This window comes from Mandrillus leucophaeus, unplaced genomic scaffold (genome assembly GCF_000951045.1).
Source record: "Mandrillus leucophaeus isolate KB7577 unplaced genomic scaffold, Mleu.le_1.0 Scaffold903, whole genome shotgun sequence".
Classification (NCBI taxonomy): Eukaryota; Metazoa; Chordata; class Mammalia; order Primates; family Cercopithecidae; genus Mandrillus; species Mandrillus leucophaeus.
Genome location: NW_012109842.1, coordinates 914,120 through 941,132, shown reverse-complemented (window position 1 = coordinate 941,132; position 27,013 = coordinate 914,120). Strand labels below are relative to the sequence as shown.

Sequence of the window (27,013 nt, the reverse complement as noted above, 5' to 3'; positions counted from 1 at the left end):
TCCCCCACGACCTACTTTCCCTGGCATCATCGCTGAAGCCCAGCAGGCCTCGTGTTCTTCCGTGGGGCTGCTGCTGCTTTAAATCTTTCCAAATGCCGGTGTTCTCTATCTCGCTGAGCCTGTAGATATGTGCCGGACTATACCGGCTAATCGTCCACTGGGGACCCTGTTGCCAGCCTGGGTCTTATTTTTTAACAGCAGAGTTTATTTGCCCTTTTTTTTAAGGGCTCAATTGTATAAGGCTGCTCTGCTTAGTTAGCAGTACCCTGAATTTTTCAAAAGCACCCCTTCCTGTGTAAAGGCTGCTTTTAAAGTGACTGCCATCTTTTAAAGTTAATGAACATTTAGGGAGCACTTGGTTGAGGCTAGAGCAATTTATATGTGGTGCTTTAAGAAGTATTTTTTAATAAGAGAAATAAAAGTACCCATACGTGCACCAGGCTTACCTGAGTCATACCGAGGGTGGTAAATGAGCACACCACATATCATGCCCTGCCTGCCTCCGTGTGCCTAGACATATATACCTGGCAGAATCAGGGAACAGACTACATAAAACCCACCTGCCTATTCATTCATGAACTCATTTACTCACTCGAACATTTGTCAAACCCTCTTCTGTGCAAGATGCTTTGCAATAAGATAGCAAAAGATTAAAAGATATAAAAATATATGAAACTATACTAGTCCCTACTCGTAAAAGCTTATGCTCTTGTACAGGATATCTTCATGACCCAGAATAAGACATATACTTTACATCTCCATAACTTATCACGTGCACACACCCACACACATCCCTCACCGAAGTTTAGCAAAGCAACAACCCTTATTACCTATGATGTGCTCTCATCTTGTCTGGTCTTTCGTTTTATAACCACTAAATTGACTTCCCAGCCTATCTGCGCTTGGAAAAGCACTGCTCTTGGAGAGACAGCCACAGTAACAAAGGAGTTAAGAGGCAGCTCACAGCTCTGTGGAGTGTTACAAAGGCCCCGCGCTGGCCTCTCTTCACAGGTGGCATTAGCAGAGCAGAGGTCTTCCTCCCGGGCCAGAAAGGCAGACAAAGAGGCTGTGCTTTCACCTCACCTTCGGCCGCAGACACCCGTGTTAACTCTTCCTGAGGGATGCCCAGTTCATTCCAACACAGCCCGTCCCCGGTTGTGTAGGCTCCTCTCTGAAACGCCCAGTGCCGACAAAGCACAAAAGCAGCCCTGGGCCCCCACCAGTCCAGCTCAGCCCTGAACTGCCGTTCACATCATTGCTGCCCTGCTCATCATTCTTACTGTGCCTTCTCTAAGCAGCCCTACGCTCTGCTGTGGGTAGGTACTCACCGGGGGCCCCTAAGTGGCTCCCTTACTGTCAAAGACACAAATACAGCAATCACAAAGCCCCCATTTTCAACCCATCAGAGATGATTCCTGAGGACCTATGTTGGTACTGGGAAATGTGCTGTAGTGTGTGAGGACATGGAAAGAAATTCAGGATGTGGTCCTTGTCCTCAGGGCATCTAGTTGGGGAGACAGCAAGACTGAGTTATGCTCAACAGTAGGGAACTATGACAATGGTTTTCTGTGGAATGAATCCCTGACGGAAGTCAGGGTTATGGAAGCAGCAGGAGCAGGAGCGTTGTATGCGAGGCACTTAGCCTTTCTCATGGCTGATATTTTAAATCTAGAAAAGTTCTAAGGCCTCTCCCAGCAGCAAGGGCTGAGATTCCACCTGCACCCACAACAGAGAACTAAGGACCAGGGCTCTCATCTTCCTAACAGCTTCTCTTTCTCTGGTCTTCCTTCTGAGAGCTTCCCTGTCCTAATGACACTTTCACCTAGACAAGCTACTTCCCTTGAATCACCTCCCAGTCTCGTGATTTTGCTTCTGTTAAGTGCCATACTTGAAATCTGTCCAATCAGAGCTCCCTCCCATTTCCTAGTCACTGCTAATGTCCCTAACAGTGGTGTCTGTTCTTATTGCATAAAGGCATCCCTGAGAAGTTAATAAAATCTCTGGCCCTTATCCATTAAAAATACATATACTGTACACAATTTTTCCAAATTCTTTGAGGCACAACTCCACAAACCCAGCCTCAAAACCTGACCAGCTCTGACACCTGTCCTGCTGCACCATATGCTCTGGCTTCATCTTCCCCTGACACCTGGCGTCCAGGGACTCTCTGGAAGTCAGAGCCCCTTTGCAGCCCCTCTTCCCTCTTTCTAACTGGGGCCCTGCTGACCCATCCTCACCCTAACTCTGGACACTCACACCCTTGGGAAATGCCCCTTGGTACCCTCTGGCTGCAGCCTTTAAGGGCAACCATCTTGAGTTTATGTCCACTGGGACGTCTCTATATCCACCACTGTGATTCACAGGGACTGCTAATCGTGAGTCACATGTCCAATAATGAAGTCACCATGTTATCCTCCTGCTCCCAAACTGGACTCTGTCCCCAAATTTCACTTCTAATAGCACACTCTTTCCCCATTCTTTCAGATGAACTCTTTGGGCCTTTCAGCTCTCACATACTATTACCCCAATCAAGTACTAAACTGTTTAGCGCCGAGACTATAAATGGAATCGCATTTGGTGCATCTCACTTTTTCTTCTTCTATGTCTAATCTACCTCCCTGTGCTACTGCCTGTGCCTTTGAAATATCTATCGAATCCGGGTTCTTTGGTTGGCAGCGCCCCACGAAGGCCCTGATGGTTCCACTTCCTGGGTGTCTCCTTCTCCTCCGCCCTTCTCACCTTACTCTCTACAGATCTCTGCAATTCTCATCTTCCTGAAACACCATCTTCACAAAGTGACTTTCCGCACAAGAACCCAGAATGACTCTGTCCAGCAGACTGTGGGCTGTGCACACCCTCTGCCCGGCCCCTGAGGCCTTCCACAGCAGGCCCATCTCCCGCTCCTGGGTCCCTTTCCTCTGTGCCTGGGGCCACCGTGAGCATGGTGGGCAGGACGTCAGCTCATGGCCTGGTTCTGACTGTGTGGCCTGATACAAGTCACTTCATCTCTGGGTATCTCAACTTCCCCGTGAATAAAATGGGCAAGTGAGTATCTGCCTTCCTGTCATTATATTCACATAGCTGGTTTAGCATGATGAATGACCGCACAGGGCGTGGTGCGTGTCTGCCATCACTAAGTCTGTGAAACTCACTTCCATGCAACCTCCTCTGTTTCCCCATCAACTGGAATGGCTTCCCTTCTTTTTTCTGATTAGATACATCCCACTTTTGTTTCAAAATTTAGGCCACCATTGATTTCCTTGTCATTCAACATTCATTCAACAAACATTTACTGGGTGTCTACTAACTTCCGGGTGTAGTGAGGGGTTCTCAAGATGTCATGGCAAGTGAGTGTGGGGTCAGGCCAGAGTGTGGATGTCCTGCCAGAGGTGACCTCTGGCTCAGTCCGAGGATGCACAGGAGGTGGAAGAGAGCATGGAGCCCCAGACTGCTGCTGGCAGTGGTCTGAGTGGGAGAAGGCAGGACTGTGTGAGTATGAGAACAGGCTGGGGCAACAGGACTCCCTGGGGCAGGAGGGGAGGGCAAGAATGGCAGGGCAGGCAAGGGAGGAAGGGAGGACTTCACAGAGGGTGAAGGGTGCCAGGGGGAGCCAGGGATTGTTGTAAGCTGGGCAGAGACATGCCCAGAATTCTGCCTTCTCCACCACATTCCTCACGATCAGAACTCTGTCACTCTGCACACGCAGGTGGGAGTGGAACTGAGGCTGGGATCTGGCGCTGCTCTCCCCAGGGCATCCTTCTGTGCCGGGCAGCGACGATGCCAGGGGCCACGAGCCCAGCAACAAAGAGGGCAGAGGAGACACTCTCAGTCTTACTTTAAAAAGGTGGCACTTCAAATGAATGGCTCCAATTTCTGGGTGGGCGTTGGCCCGCCTGTTCCTTGGCCCAAGGCTGGGAAGGCGGGCTTAAACCAAGATTAAGTTGACTGCAGTGAGTGCTCCAGGAACACTGTGTGTCTAATTTAACTGCGGCTGTAGCTCTAATCTTGCCCTCAGAGTGACCCAGGATTTTTCTTCTTTTAAAAAACAATTTAAGGCCTGACTAGTGAAAACAGTATCTTTATCAAAAGGAATTACAGGTAAGAGGTACATTCCTTAAATAATACCACCTTAAATATGAAGCATTTCTACAGCATTATTGTAAAGCAATGGGGCTTAACTGATCCTTATTAATAACCATTACTGAAGCCAGGCAAGGTGGCTCCTGCACATAACCCCAGTGCTTTGGGAGGCTGAGGTGGGAGAATTGTTTGAGGCCAGGAGTTCGAGACTAGCATGGGCAACATAGTGAGACCCCGTATCCACAAAACAAACGAAAAAAAATAGCTAGGTGTGGTGGCACATGCTTATAGACCCAGCTACTCAGAAGGCTGAGGTGGGAGGATCACTTGAGTCCAGGAGTTCGAGGCTGCAGTGAGCTATGATCATGCCACTACACTCCAGCCTGGGTAACAGAGCAAGACCCTGTCTCTAAATAAAATAAGACGACATGTAAAATAATCAATATTGTAAGGAATGTTTATATTGAAATCTGATCCAACTTGTGCCCTCTGTGCAGCTTCTCATATAACGTTGTGACCAAATATACTTTATAACTGAACCAAAGGTGGGCCTGCTCATCTTGTAGCTTTAGAGGAGCAAACCTGCAGCAGGGCCCTTCTCTGCCATGAGTGTGCCTGGATCCCACGAGACCACAGGGCAACTGGCAAATAGATCCTTGAGGTGCAGGATGTCCTGGGCTGGGCAACTCTCCCAGAGCACACGTGGCTGGGATGCAAGCCTCAGATGCTTGCACATTTGTGCTTCCCCAAATTAAATCTGTGATGTGGAATTGGAGGCTTAAGCCTCTCTGCTTGAATTAGCCCCAGCTGATGGCTCTGGGGCTCGGGGGGCACTGGAATAAGGCTGCAGAGGGGAGGTACAAAACCATCTGGGCAAGTGGCGGGCTTTCCTCATCTCCTCAAAACCATGCCTGGCTTCTCCCTCTAATTTGGGTTTTAAAGTTTATATGGCGGATGCAATGCCTAAGAGAAAAAGGGCGCTGTCCCAGACATTAGAGAATGGTCAGTGGGCACCTTCTGCCTATTTCTTAGCAGCAGGCACACCCCAGCCCTGGACTCCAGCAGCTCCACTCACCTCATCCACAGTCCATCGTGCCACTTGGCTGGCCCGGATATCAGCCACGCCTGGAAGCAGCTTGCAGTGTTGCTCCCTGCCGAGGGGAAGGTCCCGAAAAGGGTGGGCTGACACCGTGGACATGAACACTGACTGGTGAAGTGCCTGCTGCGCCTGCTCCGCTGAGGATTCTACAAGAGAGGTGGGGTGGGGTGAGGCTCAGGTTCCCAGAGAGCAAGCACTGCTGCGTCAGCCCCACAGTCCAGAGGGCCCAAGTCAGGGCAGGGAAAGTGCCGACACCACCAGAACCCGTGTCTTCTGATCGTACAGCATCACCCCCACGCATACCCTATGCCACCAGTCTGTTTTTGAGCAGTGGTCATAGAAGACATATGTTACCCATGCCTAGAAGACTGTGGCTGTGTTTCAGCCACATTCAAATAATCTCTGTAAGATGCTGTTTGATGGTCACTTGTCACTGCCACTGGCTTCTCTCTCCTTAAATTAGGAGTCAGAGGAATCAAAGAACCATGCAGAATTTGACTACTAAGCAGACTGGCACACTGAACCATCTGGGATGTGTATGCGCACAAAGAATAATTTCTTCCTGGAAGCGGCCTCATGAGTCTCTAAAGACAGAGTGAGCCTCAGTCCACATCTGGCTTTATAAATCCCCTGAGAGATACTGAACATGACATGTAGCAAGGGTCCCCATGAGAAGCTGGGTGATACCAGCTGCTGCTGCTGCAGATCCCCAGCAGTGCACCATGACCTCACCTGGGGTGACATCCTGTGGCAGCCTGGGGCTTTGGAAAGCAGCGGAAGCTGAGACATGACCTCCCTAACACAGGCACTCTTAGATGCGGTGCTCTTTTCTGAGCAGCTCTGCATGTACCATGGTTTTAAGGTACAAAGGACAATGGCTGTTTGGTTGCACAAGATTGGCTGCTGCAACCAAGGAGTGAGACTTCAACGGGAGATCGGATCTCCGTGCATTTCAGCCCTGTGCTTATCAACAGCCTTCTGTGCTGGTTTCCTGTCTTCAAGAGTGACTTTACTCTAACGTTACATCCCAACATTTAAGGAAAAGGCGTGGGTCTCAATTCCCTAATTATTTAGCTTAAATCTACAAATGGATAAGGAGCAAAAATATGATAGAGATTTCAGAGAAAACCAATGCCTTTATAATGACATCTTTTAAGACACTTTCAACACACATTAGCAAAATAAAACTGCTGATGTTAGAAGAGACTTTGAAAAGATCACAACAGGAAATGTTTGAAGCCCTCCAGAAGTCAACCTTTTGTAATGCAAAGAGAAGGTTAAATAAGCAGTAGCCACATAATTTAGGGTCTATTATGATGGTTTTTGTTTTACTAACAGAATCTGAAAAACCATTATGCAAATATTTCCACCTCAAATTAATTACAGCTTTTAGTAGGTGAGGCTGACCTGCATGGTCACAGTCGCATATACTCATTAGTAATCAGAAAGGTTCTAAACTCTGAGCGAGCTTGTCCATCACTGGGCTTCTCTGTGCAATACGACTCTCGTGGATCGGAACTGTCTACACAGATAAAGAGGCAGCAAAATTATCAGGTTCTCCCCAATTCTTATGCTCCAGGTGCAAGCAGCAGCAAATTCATCTTGAACTGCTGATTGTCCAACACTGACCTTTTTAGCATGTAAATAGGTTACCTCTTCTGTGTAGTTCAGACAACAGTACGTAAGTCTGCAGGTTCTGAAAGGAAACCTCGCATCTTCCTTGCAAAGGCAGTATGTTGGCAAATATGAATGGTTTTTAATGAAGTTGTCAGGCTGGACAAGGGACATGTACAAAACAAGCCCTTGAAACCTGGAGTGGGAACGTCACAGGGTCAGTCTGAAGTTGCAGTGACACAGAAATGATCCAAGGGCTTTGCTGGGAAGCCAGCAGTTAAAGCCCTGCACTCTTAGGGATTAAGACCTCGGCCCAAACTGGGCTTTATTCTGGAAAAGAATAACCACATCACTCAATCAGTTGTTTTTGCTGAAATGGTGTGGACTTAAACCCAACATATATGTATCTCACACTCATGCCTTGGGGAAATTAATCATGCATAATTTCAAAATATATAGGACTCTGAAAAGACACAGTGAATGAATCTTACATACTGGAAGAATAAATATGTCAAGTGATGCTGATTAGATTTCTGTGATTCCCAAATGAAGGCTGAAGTCATTAAAAATGTAACAGAAAAAAAGACACACAAAACCCGGAAATCTGTGTGCTCCCCAGCAAGAAAATTTCCCACACCATAATTCTGGAAGCAAATTATCTGCTTTGAGTGCCGGGGCAGACTCTTGGAAAGACACCTAATGTGTGGCTGAATAGTCCAGGGGCTCCTCAGTCCACTGCTTGCCACTCTCAGGGCTGGTTCTGGGCTCTGGAAGATGACAGATGGTGACTTCCGTTAGTCCAAGTAGCAAGATGGCCTTTAGGTCACAACGAAAGAGATTGAGTTCTAGCTTTATGCTGTGCATTTGAATTCAGGCTGGCTTTATATTATCTGTGGCTTTTGAATACAGTTACCTGTGTCCCTATTAAATCAAACTATTTGAAGGGAAGCCTGAATAAAACTGAATTTGGGAGTGCAGGAATGCTGTGGGGAATAGGCTCTATATGCCAAAGGGAGTCCCACATGGGTGGTGGGGAAAGCACTTGCTGGGCTGTGGAGCCCCTACCTGGGGTTCCGAGTTTTCACTGGCCATAAGGGCTTGTGTCTGTTTATCAGCAACCTCAAGTTCTGCGAAATTCTTGCCAGAATCTGTTATATGCTGAACACAGATAATGTTTTACTATTATCAACTTTACTGTATCAATTGTACATCACGAGACAGAAAGTTCGAAAGTTGAGCATTTGAAAACTCAAAAAGACTTGAGTTGGTCTAGGGAGGGAGTCCCTGGATAGGGAACCTGGAATAACCATTCTGTCATCTCTAAGACATGCCTAGAGGTGACAGTGTCTGTCATGCAGAGCTGGTGTGAGGGAAAAGGAGAAGTTGCAGAAGGTGCTTAGCAAGGTCCCCAGCGTGTTGTGAACACTCAGTGGCAGGTAATACTTTAACTGCGATCTGCAAACCTCTTGAGGTCAGGATTGATAAAGGGAAGCGGCCTTATTCTAAAATAACACAATGCAAGACTAGTTTGCATTTGGGGAGTGTTTCGTGGGGGCTGTTTTGCCTTCTTTGTACCCTTTAGCAGGTCTAATGTCTTCTACAGCAGATGATTTCAGGGTGGGATAGTCAGGTCTAGCTGAAAAAATGCTTGTGTGTACTTGCCTCAGGAGCTCTGTGGCCTAGTGATCTCCCTACATAACAGCTGAGTGACCTGGGATGAGGTACTTAATTTCTACATATCAAGGTTTTCTAACTCTAAAATGGGGTAATAGGAGGGGAACAAAAAAGGAGAATAGAATAGAATAGGACGGAGTAAGAGCAAAACTTATACCTCATTGAGTTGCTGCGATTTGGACAGCTCCTGGTACATAACGTGTTCAACACATGTCAGATATTATATTATTGTCATAAGTTATAAAGGTATTTTAAGTTGTAATGATAGTGAATGTGGGGACATACACCACTTCCAAAGTCAGTGTGAAACTTACAAAATGTGAAATCCAGACTGAGATCCAGGGTCTTGAGGGCCATGTTCAGATTTCACACCTGAGTGGTCCTGGAATGACCAGCAGCGGCCACTGAAATCATTTGCAGAAGTCCTAGTGGAAGGAAGTGAGATCTGCCACCGCGGGGGGGACATCTGCTTCCCAGGCAGCCTGTTGCCGATGTGTGGCAACTGTGTCAGATGCTAAAATGCTCTTGGCCTGCCAGCTTAGAAATTATGTGGCTCTTGACAGCCTTTTAAAATTTAGGGTGATTTGCATTATTTTAAATTCTGTGTATAAAATTAGACTTTTGAAAATATCCACTTAAAATTTGCATAAATTTTTGTAATATGCGAACACACAGATTTTAACTTTTTTTTACAAAGCCCAGCGTGATTTATGTCACATCAGATACTCACTAAAAAGTTGTTAATAAATTAAAGAACATAAGCTGATAATGAAGGCATGTATTCTTCCCAGAAACCATTCTCATCGAATGAGAAGGATCAGATTCTTCTCTCTTGGGGCACTTTGGGTAAATGGAGACTTCCAGATTTGATAAGGATGTTTGCCACAGTAATAGGGCAGAAGGATCATTTGTGTATTTCATCCACCACAGCAGGCATCACAGCCCTGTTTCCACCTAACACAGCTGAGGGACATGAGATGCTTCCCAGTTGCATGACCTCACTGCCGTCATGACTCCTACCCAGCTCCCCTAAAAGTCAGCCAAGGAAATTCAGCCTGCAAAAGCAGCCTTCCTACTGGAGATTTTAACATTCTAATTAATCAAAATGTCCTCTGCACCAGAAAATGAAATGTATATGTAATACTGCCTTTGCCTCTAACACCAGTGTGACAATAAATAAAGGTATCCTTATGTGTAAGATGCCTTCTCCTTCCAGAAAATGGAGTACATAAAACTTGTAACTTCGGTGGTTTGTCATTGAGGGGTTTGGTTGAAAGAATTGTTTTGCTACCATTTTTCTTGCTGTGGGTAGTGTTTCTTTTGGATTTTATGGCCTTCAAAAAAACATATGATGAAGTGTTTAATGATTTCATTTAAGGTGCTTAGAGATGTACTGCACCCTCAAGTTTCCAAGGCCAATATGTTCAGCTCTGTGTCCAGCTGCAGGGTCCCAAGGGGCCCTGGACCACAGCACTGGAAGACTTGTCTGTGGATCTTGAGTCCAGCAACACTTAGAGAGGAGTAACCCATCTCCAAAGAAAAGTCATTGCCCCTCCTGCAGAGGCAATAAACACCACACTGGAATCCAGTTGATTCCCTGATGAGATGCAAGTCTACTGGTAAGTTTATCTGCCGTTAAAAGTCAGAATGCCACAGCCAGGGGAAGGTCAGTCTTTTCCAGAGTGCCTGAGACAGCCAGACCAGCCAGTTGTGGACAGCGTGTGACCTAGGGCTGCCTTTCCAGTGAAATGACTAGACAGACTTGTGATACGAGGCACAGCACTGTCTGCTTCCCATTCCACAGATTAAAAAGAAAAGTATTCAGTCAGGTGCAGTGGTCACACCTGTAATTTTAGCACTTTGGGAGGCCAAGGCGGGAGAATTGCTTGAGGTCAGGAGTTCAAGACCAGACTTGACACACAGTGAGACTCTGTCTCTACAAAAAAGAAAAAATTAGCTGGGCATGGTGACATGCACCTGTAGTCTTGGCTACTTGGGAGGCTGAGGCAGGAGGATCACTTGAGTTCAGGAGGTTGAAGCTGCAATGAGTTATGATCACACCACTGCACCCCAGTTTGGGCAACAGAGAGAGACCCTGTCTCTATTTAAAAAAAAAAAAAAAAGAAGGAGAAAAGTTTTTAGAGACTAAAGGATTTTAATTCGTCTGAAAATAACATAAAGGTAGGTCCCTGATTTCTTCCCTGCCCTCTCACTCATCCTTCCCACTTCTGCTCTACCCTGACACATGAGAAGGAAAATCCTTTATGGAAATGTTCTTTAAAAACATGGCTGTTTCTTCACAAAAGCCTCACAAAACAAAACTGAAGCAAGTGAGTCATAAATGGTAAACCACAGTCTGCATGACTGGGCCTTGAGTTATTTTTAATCCCACTAAAAACGGAGACCCGTTTCACAAGTAACCTTTTCTTCAATGAAAGGGGCAGCAGTTCTACTGTGTTCTCTGCTGCAAAAAGGAGGAAGTAAAAAAATAATGCAGTCGGTCCCCAAATCCAATTATGTGACTGCTCTCACCCACTGTGTAATCTGTGACAGTCACCGACCAAGTCCTATCAATTCATCTGGCACTGAGTGGGAAGTTACTCCATCCAGGCCCTGTGCTCCCATAGTGACTTCTGTTGGAGAAGCAATGAAATGTTCAGAGATGGCTTTTCACCTGGGAACGTTGTTTTCTTCCCACGGTCACCTGTTCTCATGCCCTGCGTACTGAACATGTTTGGAGCTGCCATTTCTCAGCTGTACCTTCTTCTCTTGATTTTGATGCGTCTGAGTCTGCTCAGTCCCTCTTCATTTCCATGTCTTTATCCCCAAAACAAAAGTAAAAAGCAGAACAGGAGAGGTCTCACTATGATGGGCAAGACAACTGTCTATTTCCGTTGGGAACACGAGCTCCTCAGGAACGCTCCTCTCTCTCACAGCAGGCACTCAGCACATGCTGTTTCTTAGATGCCAAGTCATATTGCTCCTCAGACATCGGCATGGCCTGTCTGCTGCACTGTCTTCTGTTTCTCATACCCTTATTATTTAGCATTCATACATGGATATCTGCAGAGTGTTTTCTAATTTTAGCTATTGGTCTTCCCTCACCACAAGCAGTCTCTTCATCAATTTTACATAAATATGGGAGATGAAGCACACAAGAGTGAGAGATTGGCCACTGCCTAATAGGCTATCAAGAGGGTTAGAAGTTGAATGAAGAGCCTGGGATGTCCCAGATCTGTGTACTGTCCAGTAACAGTAGCCACTAGCCACACTACAGAGCACCTGAAACGTGAAGCATGCGAACTGAGATGTGCTATAGTACTTCCTGTATTTTGATTACTTAGTAGCAAAAAACAGAATGTAAAATATCTCCTTAATAATTTTTTGAATCTTGATTTACACGTTGAAATGATGTTTTGGATCTATTGGGTGAAATAGAATATGCCGTCAAAACTAATTTTACTTGTTTCTTCTGATTACGTTAAATATGGCCAGTAGAAATTTTCAAACTCCCTAAGTGGCCAGCATTCTGTTTCTACTGGGACAGCGCATGTCCAGAAGAGTACTGAGCCCATGGCCTCTTACCAGCTCCACCTGGGGCGCAGGAAGAGGCTGGGTGGCTGGATCCAATTCACATGACTCTTGTGGAGTAATGATAACAGGGCTTGAATAGCCTGGATTCCACCCTGCCCCAGAAATCCAGTAACAGAAGGCTGAAGACGGGAGGTCATGGATAGTCTAGAGGAGTGGAAGAGTCTGTCTGGGGGATGACCTGGGTGCTTGTGTTGGCTCCATGGGTCATTTGCCCTGAGACTCTGAGCCATGTGTTTGTCTGGCTTATAACTGATGCTCAACAAGTACCCGCTGAGTGGACGTAGGAATGACTGAATGAACGCCCCCATGCCAGAAAGCAGGGACATTTTTCACTTACTGCAAAAGCAGCAAAGAATGACTTTCAAAACTAAGTTAGGAGCTGTTCAGATTTAGAGCCACTTTCTCTAGAAGTGTCGCTGCCCAGCCCCAAATCACTCATGCTAAAAGGATTGTGTGGCAACCCAGCTGCTGTTTCCTGCCTAGGGCTTGGGTCCCGGCAGGGCAGACGGAGGGAACCGAGTTTAGGAGTCTCTGGACTCCCGAGGGCATCCTTCAGGCATTGCTCTCCAACCTCCAGGGCATGTGACCAGTTCCTCGGGGCTCCGGCTGTCCGGCTTTACAACAGCTCTCAGTGGGCTACCTTCCCACCTCAGTCCTGCTCCCTCATTCAGGGAGAAGTGGCCCCTCTGCCCTCAGGCCAGCCTCAGTCCTGCTGTCTGCTCCACATGGTGGCATCTCTGAGGACTGAGAGGCCCCTCCTCCCAGGCGGGCATGTGCTCTGTGGTGTCCAGCTCCTCCCTGTAAGCTGCGATGGTTCCTCCAGGAGGGCCTCCGTCTCCTCATGGTCTCCTCAGCGGCTACCCAAGTTAGCCCCCAGAGTCTTCCATTCGCCTCTGCACGTCTCTGTCTCTCCTTCCTTGATTCCATCCAGGAACTGAGTCGGCTCCCTCCCTTCCCAAGGGGCTGCCACGGCCTCCCCTGTCCGCTGTGCTTCTCCCACCCAGGCTGACTGGCATGGAGCATCAGGCTCCCAGGGCCTTGCTGGCCCCACACAGGCACTTGCAAGGGGCTGATTGGCAAATACAGTAGAATCCTGAGGGAATAAGTCACTTAATATGCAGGGAAGTGGCAGATAAGACACTTCCTAGAGCAGGAGACAGTCACGACTCTAGGAAGGGGCTCAGCCTCCAGCTTTCATTCCTGAGGGCAGGGTTTGAGTTCCTGCTGTTGATACTATTCCAGCAAGCATTCTTTTAAGGGCTCCCCAACCCCAGAAGTCTGTCTTTAGGGTTCTCTAGACCCAGAGGCTTGGAGTTCCAGGTGCACAGGCCCTGTCCAGAGCACTTGGGCTGGGACACAGACTCCTTGCCACCCTCAGGCCTCGTCACCCTCTGTGGCATCCGTCAGCCCGGGAGGAGGTACGTCTTGCCTCCCCAAGGCTGTCCCTGGGCACCCTGCCACTGGCTACCCTTTATGGAAATTGTCCATTTATTTTTTCCAGCCCCCATGAACAGAGTAAGAAGTCAAGGGCAGCCATTTCCAATTCATACCCAGAGACGCATGGCAGAGTGCGAACCTGACACATGGTGCAGTGCAGCACAGGCGCTTAACACACAATGGGACTGTGGTGCCTTCTGAGGAATTATACTGAAGGGATAGATAGGGCGGTGGCAAATGCTGACTTACTCTGTACCAGTGAAAACAATGAGTTTTTATCCTGTGGTGCCTTACTTGTCAAATATACTCATTGCTGAAAAGGCTGGGAATTGTTGGTGACATGAAATCTCACTCACTCCTCAATTTCATACTTGAGGAGCAGATATCCCTGGTGTCGTTTTCACAAAAGTGCAGGAAAATCCATAGTAACTTTTGATAGGTTAGTCATCCAACACAAGACTTCCATGCAGCTGGTTTTTTGATGGCTAGAGAGCAACCTTTTAGTTTATTATCTGCTTCACACCGCTTGAGACATCATTAATTAACTTATTTTGAGCGATACTACACCCCAATCACCAAGCATGTAGTTTTAGACCTTTACTGGCAGAGGAGAGACCATAACTGAAAGGACACCAGCATCAACCTGACCAGGAGACTAGTGTGGCTCTTATTTTGAGGTTTCTTGTTTTTAGGTATCCTCCTGCCTGGTCACTTCCTACCCTGCTCTCCACGTGCAGATATTGAGCAACAAGCCCGGCTGGGTTGGGCGTGCACAAAACTGAAAGGCCCTACCACTTTATACATCTGTGAGTGGGACACAAAAGAAGACATTACACTGCCTGAGGACATGGTTTAACTGTACTTTAATTCCAACAGTAGATGGTAGCACTGGTTGACAGGAGCTAATAAACGGGAAAGTAAGCCCTGAGTTCAGTTGTATGGACACTCAGACCTACGGTGGAGTGCAGTGCGACCAGTCCAAAAGCCTGAGCAGGTCTGTCTGCTGCTCTCTCAGCCCTCACAGCGAGGGGCAGGGGAACGAATATAAGTTATCAGCCTTAAAATCTGAGCATGACCTACCTCTGGCAGGGCAGACACCATATTCTATTTGTTTTTGTAACCTCCACCCCCTGGCACAGCACCTGGTACACAGAGGTGCTCAATAGCTGTTTGCTGACAACCAACGGGGCAGGAATAACTCTTGGGAAGGGGCAAAAGAGCGGATCCTTCTTGGATGAAGGAAAGCCTGGAGCTGCCCCACACTCTGTCCATGCTATGAATGAATCCTCATGGATTGTGCCTCCCTTCTCTCTGGGCTGCCGCATTCCCAACCCCTGGGCACACCATTTGAACAGAGGGTCCACAGGGGTCAACTTGATCAGAGAGACCCCTGACTGAAAAGACTCCTGAGGTCCAGTGTGTCTCCAAGGTTCCCAGGCTCATGTGGACACACAGCCAGCCCAGGGCACAGCACTGTACCTGTTATCCAGGAGCGCACAATCAGAATGACAAGGCTGGGATCAAATAGAAAGATCCCTGCCAGGAGCCAGGGATCAAGCCTGTGCTGGGCGCCTCTTAATCATCTGTTTTATCCACTCCAAGTGACTTCCTGAAGGATGGTGCTATTAGCCCTCTCTGACAGATAACGCAGCAGTCTCAGAGGCACAATGCAACTTGACAAAAGTGATTCAGCAGCCCAGGGTGGAGCTGGGGTACTCATCCTAGAGCCTACCACACCAGGGGCATTCTTTTCCTCCAATCCTTCAATAGTGGGTGATTTCTCACACGGCCTGTACATTCCTGTTTAGAAGGTGACAGGCAGAAGTCACACTTTAGGGGGCAGAGCGTGGCCCGATCATCCTGAAAAGAAAGGTCGTCTCTTCTTTAGCAAGGTAAGCCTCTGCGTTGCAATACTCAGCATCTCAATCTCAAGATAGGCCCCTGGAGGTATTGTCAGATTTATCTCAAAATAAACATTGCTCCCAGGGATCCTGCGTGGGACCCTTGGAGACCTAGTCAAAGGAGCACCTTAGGGTATAGGAATGACAGCCACCTGGGCTCTGCCTGGCAGGCAGTAAAGGCACACATCGCCTCCAGGGGCCACACTCACCTCTCTGGGAAAACAGGGCTGCTGCTCACCCTGCTTGTCCCTGGCACAGAAAGTCGCCTCGTCCCTGGCACAGAGCTCAGCGCAGATGCTAGCTCCCAGGCACCGCCGAGGGCTCCCCTCATGGAGAGGCTGACGTGCTGACAGACAGAGTTAGAAAAGTCAGTCTGCGTTGTGGGGTGCTCTCAGGGCCAAGTGGATTGTTCTGGGAACCACCTGTTTTCACAGGCTTATGTGCTCCCTGCACCCTGCAGACAGCTCTTCCTGCTTCTCAGCGGAAACTCTCCTAGGCCTAAGGCCACGTGTCATCCCATCCACTATGGGAGAGTGAGAGGTCAGGTTGCCCCCAGGAAGTGAAACAAAGCATCCCCATCTCAGGTGTACATCATATTGTCTACTTGTGATTCTTTTGTTGAAAACATATAAATAAATTAGTTTGTGTATTTGTTTTTTTTTTTTTGAGACAGAGTTTTGCTTTTGTCACCCAGGCTGGATTGCAATGGCGTGATCTTGGCTCACTGCAACCTCTGCCTCCTGGGTTCAAGCGACTCTCCTGCCTCAGCCGCCTGAGTAGCTGGGATTACAGGCACGTGCCACCACCCCTGGACAATTTTTATATTTTTAGTAGAGACGGAATTTTGTCATGTTGGCCAGGCTGGTCTCGAACCCCTGACCTCAGGTGATCTGTCCACCTCGGCCTCCCAAAGTACTGGGATTACAGGCATGAGCCACAGTGCCCGGCCTGTGCACTTGTTTTCACATTTCACTTCTGGGCAAACTCAATGAAGAAGTAGCTAATGGGCTATTTTCCTCTTGTAGGAGTTGTGCATATTTCCAGCATTTTCCTGGCTTTGCAGAGAAGCCAGAAGCAGCGGTGCACACAGGATGAGTTGCTCCTCAAGCCGCCCTTGCCTGGGCTGATTTGTGTTCCCTCCCGCACACACCAAGGCTAGTGAGGAGGAGGATGGCAATTGCTGGCCGTGCTGCTTAGGGAAGCATGCCCAGGTGTCTGTGCCCACACCAAATTTCCCTCGGCTTAGCTTTCTGAGGAGGCCCTCCTGCCTGTTTTTCAGGTTTCCTTCTGTTCGCACAAATCAAATGTGTGTACTCAAACATGCTCTCCCACCACTGACCTTTTGGTATCCTCTGGGCTCCTTGGCCTGGTCTTACCTTCCGCTAATTACAGGCAGCAAGCACAGTGAGCTGTGATGATTGGAATATATATGGGTCAAATAGAAAATAAAATTAAGGCTGTCTTTGTTACACAAGTAAAAGAAGAAATGAGTATTCTTAGTATTTCACAGACTTCGGTCTTTAAAAATGATTAGAACTATGAAAAGTTCTTTGTTATACAAGCTAAAGAAATGAGTATTCTTGGTATTTCATAGACTTCAATCTTTTCTTTAAAAATTATTAGAATTATGAAAAAAGAAACAATGTATGACACTAACTCTTAAGAAGACCGACTTGCTTTGAAGTGAGATCAAACATGCAAAAGCTCTGTGCTCTTTGTTATGGGACTCAGGTCCTGTCGGACACTAAGTTCCAAGGCCAGGTGCAGTGGCTCATACCTGTAATCCCAGGACTTTGGGAGGCCAAAGTGGGAAGATCCCTTGAAACCAGGAGTTTAAGACCAGCCTGGGCAACATAGCAAGACTCCTTTCTTTGAGAACATCAACAACAAAAAGCCAGCCTTGGTGGCCCCTGCTTGTAGTCTCAGCTACTCTGAAGACACCTGAGTCCGGAGTTCGAGGTTGCAGTGAGCTGTGATTGTGCCACTGGACTCCAGCCTGAGGGACAAAGCGAGATCTCATCTCAAAAAAGATATATATATATTTTTAAAAAAGAAACTCCAGTTCCAAGCCACATAAAAGCTATTCTGTTCAGTCATCTATTATTCTCTTCCAGAATAAATATCTCCCGATGCCAACATGCACAGACACTATATTTTTTCCAGTTTATCAACATTCAAAGGAACAAAAAGCTTTCAATATTGTGTGTGTGTGTTTGTGTGTGTGTGCATGTGTGTATGTGTGTGTTTTGGAGAAAAAAAAGGAAGAACAAAAGCAAAACACTTGAAATGTTTAAATGGCAGGAACAAGTAACTTGCATAAGTTAAAGAACAAATTATGAAGCAAAGGGATAATGAAGGAATGGAATTAGCCCCTTTATGTTGCGTTTCAACCTCCTATTTAAAAGGAGAGAGTCCCACCAGTGGAGCTATGAGCTCCCACCGGAGTGAGACCTGCACTCCTGCTTCCCACGCAGGGTGCCCACTCCCCTGCATTTTGGCCCAGCTCCTGCCACCCCACCCTTTTCTTATACTTGATAGATGGCCTAAACAATCTGGCCTCTTCATTTAGCTGCTGGCTTTCTTTACAGTGCAGAATAGACTTCCCAGGTCTGCCTAGCTGTGGACATGGCCAGAGGCTGTTTCCTCATGACATGTCAGCATAGGAGCCAGGAACGTCCAATTAGTCTGAAGCAAGGTCTCTGTCACATGAAATTCACACCTTTCAATTAGAAATTTTTGCAGAAGCACAGAAGCAGAGGAGCCACAGACAGAGCCACTCAGAGGCCTGAGTTTCAGAAAGACTCCCAGAGATCACGGAAAATGCCCAGTACGGAGTCAATGGCATACTTTTAGAAAATACACATTGAGAAACGTGCTATAAGTTAGTTCGTTTCAGATGCTAATTTTATACTCATAATGCTTGCAAAAATGACATCTATCTCATTGCTATTTTTAAAAAGTCCAGAGATTGGATCAAAGCTACTACATTCATCACACATATGCTGAACAGGGACGAGAGATGATATAATTTACCCCAAAATTAATTAATTTACTATGTTTCCCATTTATGTGAAGATACCAAAAGATGCAGGATTTGCAAATGATATTTTTATCCATATTAGTAAATATAACTACTAGGTAATTATTTCTTAGTAACTAGTTTAAAGCTATCATATCAGAAATTCAAGTAACAACCAACAGGCAATTGAGGAAACGGGCTGAAGGCTTTATCTCCCACCTCAGCAGAAAGATGACAATTTCCTTGAGTCTTTTACTCCTACCACAGACAGTAATTGAAAACTGATGCGATTTTGTTAAGGGAGGCTCAAGTCGCTCACATCACAAGGAAACACAGTCTTGTAAATTAAGGCCTTCGTTTCCAGCATGCAGAAAGCTCCTTACTTGTAACGATATGGTAAGCCTCTTCTTCAAGTAAGTGACACTTGTATTCAAACCTGTTTTACACTGCTGTGGAAAATAACTGCATTTAGAATCAGTAATTTTCTCTACACGACTACTTTCTACTTGAGGAATAGCCGTTGTGGAAGTGGTGTCACTGGAATACAGTTGCATTTTAAGGAGCAAATGCTTAAAGCCTACCCAATCGTAGATAACCAAATCACTGCTAGTGAATTAGAGAAGTCAGTGGTAACACCAACACTTGAGACCCCAACACAACTCTTTTCTTACTTATCAACTATAAAAGGCAAGCTGCTAACATGTGTGTGTTTGTGTGGGTGGGGATTAAAACAAACAAACAAACAAACAAAAAACAACAAAAAAAAAACAGTGTTAGGAAATAGAACAATTTTCCTGAAGCTAGCGTTTGAAGAAGACTGACTTGGGTAGGCTGTCACCACACTCTCAAGATCCTGTTGGTTATTATGGGTAATATTTAGGAACATTCTGCAGAGCCTCTAACAAACCGTTTGAAAGGGAAAACACTGAGCACAAGATTGAGCAGTGACGGAACACAATGGCAGTGATGGAAAATGTGCCTGCGATAAACGAGACACAGCGTTTCCCAGGCCAGGTGACCCCTCCCACGTCCAAAATAGCCCAGGACTCTTCAGGGAACTTACTGCCCCTGATTTTTCAGTCTTTCTGAGGACTGAGTTCCTCATACTAAACACTCCTCAATGATACAGTGAGGCTTCATTGTGTCATATTTTATTCTAACCTGGGAATGGCAAGATCATCTGAATTTTTTTTTTTTTTTTAAGATGGAGTCTTGCTCTATCGCCCAGGCTGCAGGGCAATGACGTAATCTAGGCTCACTGCATCCTCCGTCTCCCAGGTTCAAGCGATTCTCCTGCCTTAGCCTCCCGAGTAGCTGGGACTACAGGTGTGTACCACCGTGCCCAACTAATTTTTGTAGTTTTAGTAGAGATGGGTTTTCACCATGTTGGCCAGGCTGGTCTTGAACTCCTGACCTCAGGCAATCTGCCTGCCTCGGCCTCCCAAAGTGCTGGGATTATAGGAAGGAACCACCGCACCCTGCCCATCTGAAATGTATTTAAAGGCCCTGTAAATTTATTAAGACATACTGGTGTAATTATTTGGAGGAACGTAAGGATAAATGATTGCGGTCACATTTCTAAAGTATGATAGTATTGCTGAATCCCATTACTGAGCTATACTTTATTGTAGAATATTTCCCATCTTAAAACTACGGTGACAACTTTCATATACCACAGAAAAATGATTTCTCTTTAATGGCTTCCTCTTTTTAGTGGCTTCCATTATGCTATCCAAAACTGAAAATGATGACAGATGAATATAAATCCAAAGAAAATATTAAACATACTTAATTATGTTGCTGTCACAATGCAGAAAATTCTTCAGATAACTGAAAGGGGGGGGGGAAGCTTTTTACAATATTTCAGGGACAATTCCATTGCAGGTTTTGAGGAGAAAAGGGAGTCCCCCTTCCCCCACCTTGGTACGTTATAGCTTGGCTGCTCAAGTGCTCGTTTCTTTCTCGGTGAAAAGATTAATTGATATGCTAGAGTAATTTGCATCCAGAGTGAATCTGAACGCTGTTTCTGAATTATTATTGGACTTTGGCTTTCTTAATCACAGCCAATGATCTAGGTGTTTTTAGGAGTATTTTTTTCAGAAGGGAAAATTTTTATAGGTATAGATGATTGGTCAAAATCATTGGTCAATTCTTGGTAAGGAAAAGAAAAACTGCTGCTTGGGCCTCAAACTAAGCTGTCTTAATGACTAGGAAAACATAATTCTCAAATTTTCCATTTTTTTTTTCCCCTGGGAGCTCCAGATACCAGCACTATGGGAAAGAGGAAGAATTTAATGAAACTTGTACCTGCTGGCTGAAACTAAGCAGCCTATTTATAAACTGCTCTGAAATGTAAGTAAAAAGCTCTTACCTACTTAAGGTTCAAATGAGAGTGCTAGCAAATGAGTGAAGACACAAAGGAGACACACAAGCTGGGAAAGAAGTGCATAATGGATTGAACCAGAGGCAAGAATGGGAGAGATGACACTAGGGAATCAGTGGGAAACCGGAAGGCAGGTTTTAGTTAAGGGTGACCTGAATAGCCCTGGAGGTAACATAATGTTGCAAGTAAAGAATACATTATTAAATATTGGGGCAAAAATGTCTGCTTGTTCTGCTCCCACTAACTAAAATCCAGTCCTCCTTCCCTTTGTCTGCCCAAGCCTGAACACGTCCTACATGGCCCAGCACTCAGGCAGTGCTTACTACATGCCAGGCACTGTTGTAAGGATTTTAAGTGAGGAAAAGGAGGCACAAAAAGGGAATGGAATTTGCCTAAGAAATTGGCCAGAAGGTAGCACAGTCAGGATTCCTAATGAGACTGCCTGGCTCTCAGGTCTGTGCTCTGGACTCTATGTTATATTCCCGAAGGATGTTTAAGTTTTAAAGGAAGGTTCTTAACAAATAGGCAAAAAATGGTCCGGGGATGAGGGCATAGGGAGATAACATGCTGAGGGAATTATTTACCTACCTATCTGGGAGTAGGGGCAAAGTCTTCAGGTGTGATGTCTATGGGGTGGTGTTTTCGAGCACATGAGACTAGGGAAAGACAGCTCAAGTTGAGGACAAAATACAGAGATCACAGTAGAAGTGAGGGATGAGGATGATGCTACAAATGGACCAGGAGAGAAGCTAATTCAAAGGATGTATTTTGTGGCTGGCATCTTGGAGAGGGATGCTGTGGAGGGTCAGAGGGCAACTGCAGGTGTGACTCTGGGTAGGTGTGTCTCGGACCAGCAAGCAGGGCTGCTGGGCAAGAATGCAGTCTTGGCTGAGGTCTGGAAATGAAGAGTGACCTGGCCAGAGAGAGCGACCAATCCACAAAAATTGCATTGGTGGAGCAGCTGATTTACCTGAGAATGAAATAAGAAGGTGCTGAGAGGCCAAAAGAGATGCATGCCTTTGACTTGTTCCCCTCAGACTCCTAACCAGTGAGCACGTATGAATGAGAATACCGTTCACCTAGAGGTTTAAAAGTCATTTCATGTATGATGGTATTTGAGCCCTCAATAGTCTTGTGAGATATTATGCCATGTTCCCATTTTCAAATGAGGAAACTGACACGCAGATTGCCTCATAATCTGTCAGAAGCCATAGAGCTAGCAAATGATATGAGATGGGAATCAAACCCGGAACCTGACTTCCATTTCATGCTCTTTCCATTAACTTAATATTCTGCTTTTTCATCTCTATGATTATATTTCAGTATTTGCATGTAACATCATATGATGAGGTCATCTTTAATAAATATTCCCTGGGAGCTTCTAGCTTGGAGCTTTCATCTCCATTCATTGCCTCTGATGGCTGTTAATTTTTCCTTTCTTAAACTTTAAAATGTGCCCTTAAGCAAAGATTTCAAAATAGGCACTGTTAAATTCTGCTAAAAACAAAACCAATAGTTCTGTGCCAGAGCGAGCCTTCCCTATATTGGGGAACTGCCTGAGTGTGTCTGTCTGGTTGGAACCGACGCCAGTGAGCCTGTGCCTTCCGTGCAATGGCCTAGAGGAATGTACAGGGGCTTGGGCAGTGGGCATGGGCCCGAGTCCAACTACACTGTGCCTTTGCTGTGAAACTTCATCCAGACATCTGACTTCCCAGAGCCTCATTTTTTCAGAGGCTTTGCAGTTACTAACATAGGACTGCTAAGGAAATCAAATCCCTTGTATGGATTGTGTTATGCAAATGTTTGGAATTACTCCTTTTTCTGTTTTCTTCCTTCTCTTCCATGCCAGGGACCAGGTAACTCCTAAATGAAAAAGCAAGCAGGTCTCTCCTACCGGATGGCTCAGCTGTCTGCGGTGCCTTTGCATCTTGCTGCTTCGCTGACCCTGAAGGTCTGCCCCAGCCTCAGGTGACCTCAAGGAGCGGCTGCCTTATCAATGCTTATAGGAGGCTCAGGGTGGAGAAGAGTCTGCTGCCACCATTTTGTTCCCTCCTTTTGTCTTTTTTTGACTTCCCTAGGAAAGGGAAAAGGTGCTTTGAAGTTAGAAGAGGAATGAAGGAAGAAGAGAGCATGGAAGGTCTTCTAAAATGGGTTTATTTCTCAAAACCCACATAATGCTTCACAAATTCACATTAATCTAATACTTCTGCACTGTCCCTTCCCTCGCTCCAGCCGCAACCACGGAGTGAAGCCCAGCAGTGTGGGAATGTGCTCACAAACCCTGCATGGACCCGTGGCCGCGTGTGGATGCACTCAACAGCAGCCAGCTATATTTCAGTTCCTGCTACTTGTATCTGTCTTTAGCATCCTCCTACAATGAGCAACACAGATAAATAAATCCCCAAACTTCACCTTGGCACTGGTTCCAGCTCCTCCCCTCTCCACCTTTAGCAGCCATTATCATAAATCACATTCTTTGATATGTTTTTCTCAATTTGTCTCCCTCCCTCAGACTGCCTTTTAGTAAAAGTTCATAAAGCAAAACAGGATTTACTAAAAATAGGTTAGTGGGAAGGTGAGCAATACAACTTCTGGAAAAAAAAAATTAAACCAGTGTATGATTTGGGGATTTAGCGAAGTGAACTGATAAACTAGGACATTCAAACCTATTACGCCAATATTTTCTCTGGCAAGAGACTGCTTGCTGGCTTTGCATGTAGTTTCACTTCAGGACTTAATTCCTTGTTTAAAAAAAAAAAAAAAACAACTGGAGGAAAATTTTCCATTAGCTGTATTTTACTTAGATCCAGAGACAAAGCTCAGCTAATGCATATTACAATATGTAATTAAGCATAATTACATTAAAATATTAAAACACTGTAAGTTATTAGAAATAATGAAATTTGTTGCATGAATTACTCAGGTGCTTGTCAGACCCCTAATCAGAAAGAGCTGCCAGAGATGGCAGAGATTTCACTTGTTAGGACAACGTAGTCCACTGGCAAATCAGTGAACTTGGGAGCAAGATGGTTTTCCATTTAAGCTGCAGCATCACAGGAAGTTACTCTCTAAAGTCATTCTTAGACTAATACTTCTATGTCATACACAGCTAAATTCCAACAGCCATAACAATTATTCCAAGCTAATTAAAATACAAATAAAATTTTAGGCTACGTGATAACAGATAATGCGATAAAAACAATTCTACGATTGTTGGAGGGGCCCTGTATGATATATTCAGTTCTTGCTCGTCTCTTCCAAGTCTTTGTTTTTTAAAATAGAAAACGTAAATTATATTTAGCTTAAGTCTATGTTTGAATTTAAATCACTAAAAAAATCTACTTTCTATAAAGCATTTTGGAGCAATCTTGCATATAATACTCATCTGCTTAGCTAACTCTTTTTTCTGTAGATAAATAAGGTAAATGTTAGGCCACTAGCCAAAATTATCATACATCTTCAATCATCAGTATCCAGAGTAATGAGTCAATATATGTATGTATGTATGTATGTATGTATGTATATGCATTTAAAAAAATCACTTTTTTGACACATTTCCCTTTTCTTCATAAGTAATATAGGTGGGCTAGATCAGGGGTTGTCAAGTCTGATTATTCTGAGGAGATATGGGCATCTAGTGATGCCTATACTAATTAAATGAGAGTTTCTAGGGGTGTGGACGGAAAGTGGGAACTGGTGGTTTTACAAGGTCCCTGTCACAAGGGTTGAGATGCCATAGCTTACAGTCCTGTAACTTGTCCTTACCACCAGTTCATTCTCTTCTCTCCTTCTGTGAGGAGTGCTTCTATACCAACACCCTGAAGGTAGCTAGAAAGGGGCAAACTCCACCAAGTCATCCAGTGGTGCACCTTTGAGAACTTCCAGCTACTCACATAGGTTCTATGAGGCCAATAAGGAGACAGTAATGTGGGGGCCTGTGGGGAACTGGAGGCTACATGCCCCACTTCTAGGCGATCCCCCAGCTCCAGCCTACTGTGCCATCAGGAATGTGGGCCCAGGGCTGCCTGGTTTTCAAGAGAAGCTAGAAATCTGCTTTCTATGTGAAAACCTCTTGATTTTTAAATGCGTGCAATGAATTAAAAATTTACCAAAACCGTGTTGTCCAAACAATCATGTATGTGACCAAATATGGCCTACAAAATACTAATTTACTACCTCTGAACTAGCACAATATCCTGAACAAAAGCATAAATAAAAAAATATTGGCAGAATGCAGCATGAGCAGTATGTGGACAGTTTTATTTTTTTAAACCATACAGATAACTCTGTATTTGCTTACTCGTAATTTAGTTGTGCTCTCCAGAACCTAATGGCATAACATATTAACAGGCCCTCAAAAGCAGTGTGTTAAATGAAGGACAGTTTAAATCCATAGAAACAAAGCCACTGTAGAACAACCATGCAAACAAAACTGATCAACCAACCAACCTACCCAACTTGACCCTCTGTGGGCCTTAAAGAGGTTCTCAAGCCCTGCCATGCAACACAGATCACTTGGGAATCCTGTTCATGCAGAATTGCGGCAGGGAGGGAAAGTTGAGATTCCACAGTTATTATGAGCTCTCAGGTGAGGCTAATGTTAATCGCCACAATCACTTCACATGTCAAACAATAAGATTGTTTGCTCCTGGAGGCTGCACCCTGTCTTTTTTCACCATTTCTGGTAGGTCCTGAGCAACTGAGGGAACGAATCCACTTGGAAGGTCCCCTTTGCAGGCCAAGCGCAGTGCTGGGCAGGCACCACTGGAGGTGGGGGTGACAGGGCGAGGGCACAAGGCAAGTGGAGTGGGCCTTATACTCTGGTTGGGGGCAAAGATACAACCAGGTGACAGGCGGTAGTGAGATGAGTTTGCGGTCTCTCCGGGGTCCCTAAGAGTCCATCCGCAAGAAAAGCAGGCTCTGAACGAGGCCTCTGAATGCCACTCACTCAGAAGGGCCTGCATTGTTTCCTTTTGGCTGTGGGGAACCAGGGAAGGCCTTTGGGCAGGGAAGTAAGATGATCGAAGTAGGGTTATAAAAAGGTGACTTTGTTCTATAGGAAGGCTACATGTCCTGCCAGACTATCAATTTTCCATACTTGCCACACAAAATAAATCTTCTAAAATGGCAACTACTTTATAACTCTGTTCTTGTTTAAGAGCCTAGTTACATATAGATTTTCAGAGAGCCTTTAACTCAAAGATATCAAAGAAATCCACGTCTCCTTACAAAATAAACCCAAACAAAGCAATAGTGCAAAGAGAAAACGTTTGACATGTTATTAATTCACATGGGGGACTTCAGGATACATTGAAAGCACTTGTAGAAAAGAAAGCCTTACACTTTACTAAAAGTGGGCAATTTCACCTCCAAACAAATGGAATTTAGTCACAAACCCAGAATTATCTGTATCATATGTATGAAAAAGGGCTAGGATGAAGAGAATGAATGTGTTCTACTCTCTACATGCCATCAATATTAATTTTGCTTATGTGCGTGGACAGTAATTGAGTCCCATGTTTCCTTTATAAAACATCATCTAGACTTAGATAGCAAATACAGATATCAGCTCAGCCCAGAGAGTTATTACAAAGTCTGAGCCCTGAAGGAATTCCTTTCAAAGTCTAGTAGGGTTAATGTGGGGGGGTGTGTGTGTGTGTGTGTTTTACAATGAATGAAGATGGGCTACTCTTCAGTCCCAGTACTCACCAATGGTTCGTTTTACATAACAGCAGCAGTAAGGGGTGGTGGTAAAGATACATGTGTAAAGCACACAGGGCTTAGGATTGGAATATCATTTTCTTCCTCTCTGATTCACTCATCTGTCTCCCCACCTCTCTGATCTCGTCTCATGCCCAGTCCACCTTGTTTCCATGTCCTGGCCATAGCAGGTCTCCTCTTGGTCCCCTGAATGCATCTTGCTGGTAGCTTCTGCTGTTCTTTCCGCTTGGAATGCCCGCCCCTCTTCTCTTTGCTTGGCTCACTCCTAGAGGTTCAGATTAAACAGCATTTCCACAGACAGGCCCATGCTGACTCTCAAATATAATTGAGGTTCCTCCCATGCCCGTACGTGACTTTCATTCCCTCCTATAGTACACTGTCCTTTTTCATCATGTTTCCTATCACAGTCAGTACTTAGTATGTGCCTGTTTGTCTGTATTCCCATTACTGTAAACCTTGCCAGTGCCTTGTACACAGTAGGGGCTTAATAA

At 45.5% G+C, this 27,013-nt stretch overlaps 1 protein-coding gene across 2 annotated transcripts in view; it reads right to left on the bottom strand.

Annotated features, from left to right (window-relative positions):
• The window catches only part of L3MBTL4 (l(3)mbt-like 4 (Drosophila)), a 465,654-nt gene that overhangs the window by 9,994 nt on the left and 428,647 nt on the right, over positions 1–27,013 (bottom strand). For both annotated transcript variants that reach the window (XM_011969788.1, XM_011969787.1), the window contains one exon: positions 5,156–5,325. In XM_011969788.1, the coding sequence (XP_011825178.1) occupies positions 5,156–5,325 (170 nt within the window). The remainder of the gene's footprint in view (positions 1–5,155; positions 5,326–27,013) is intronic.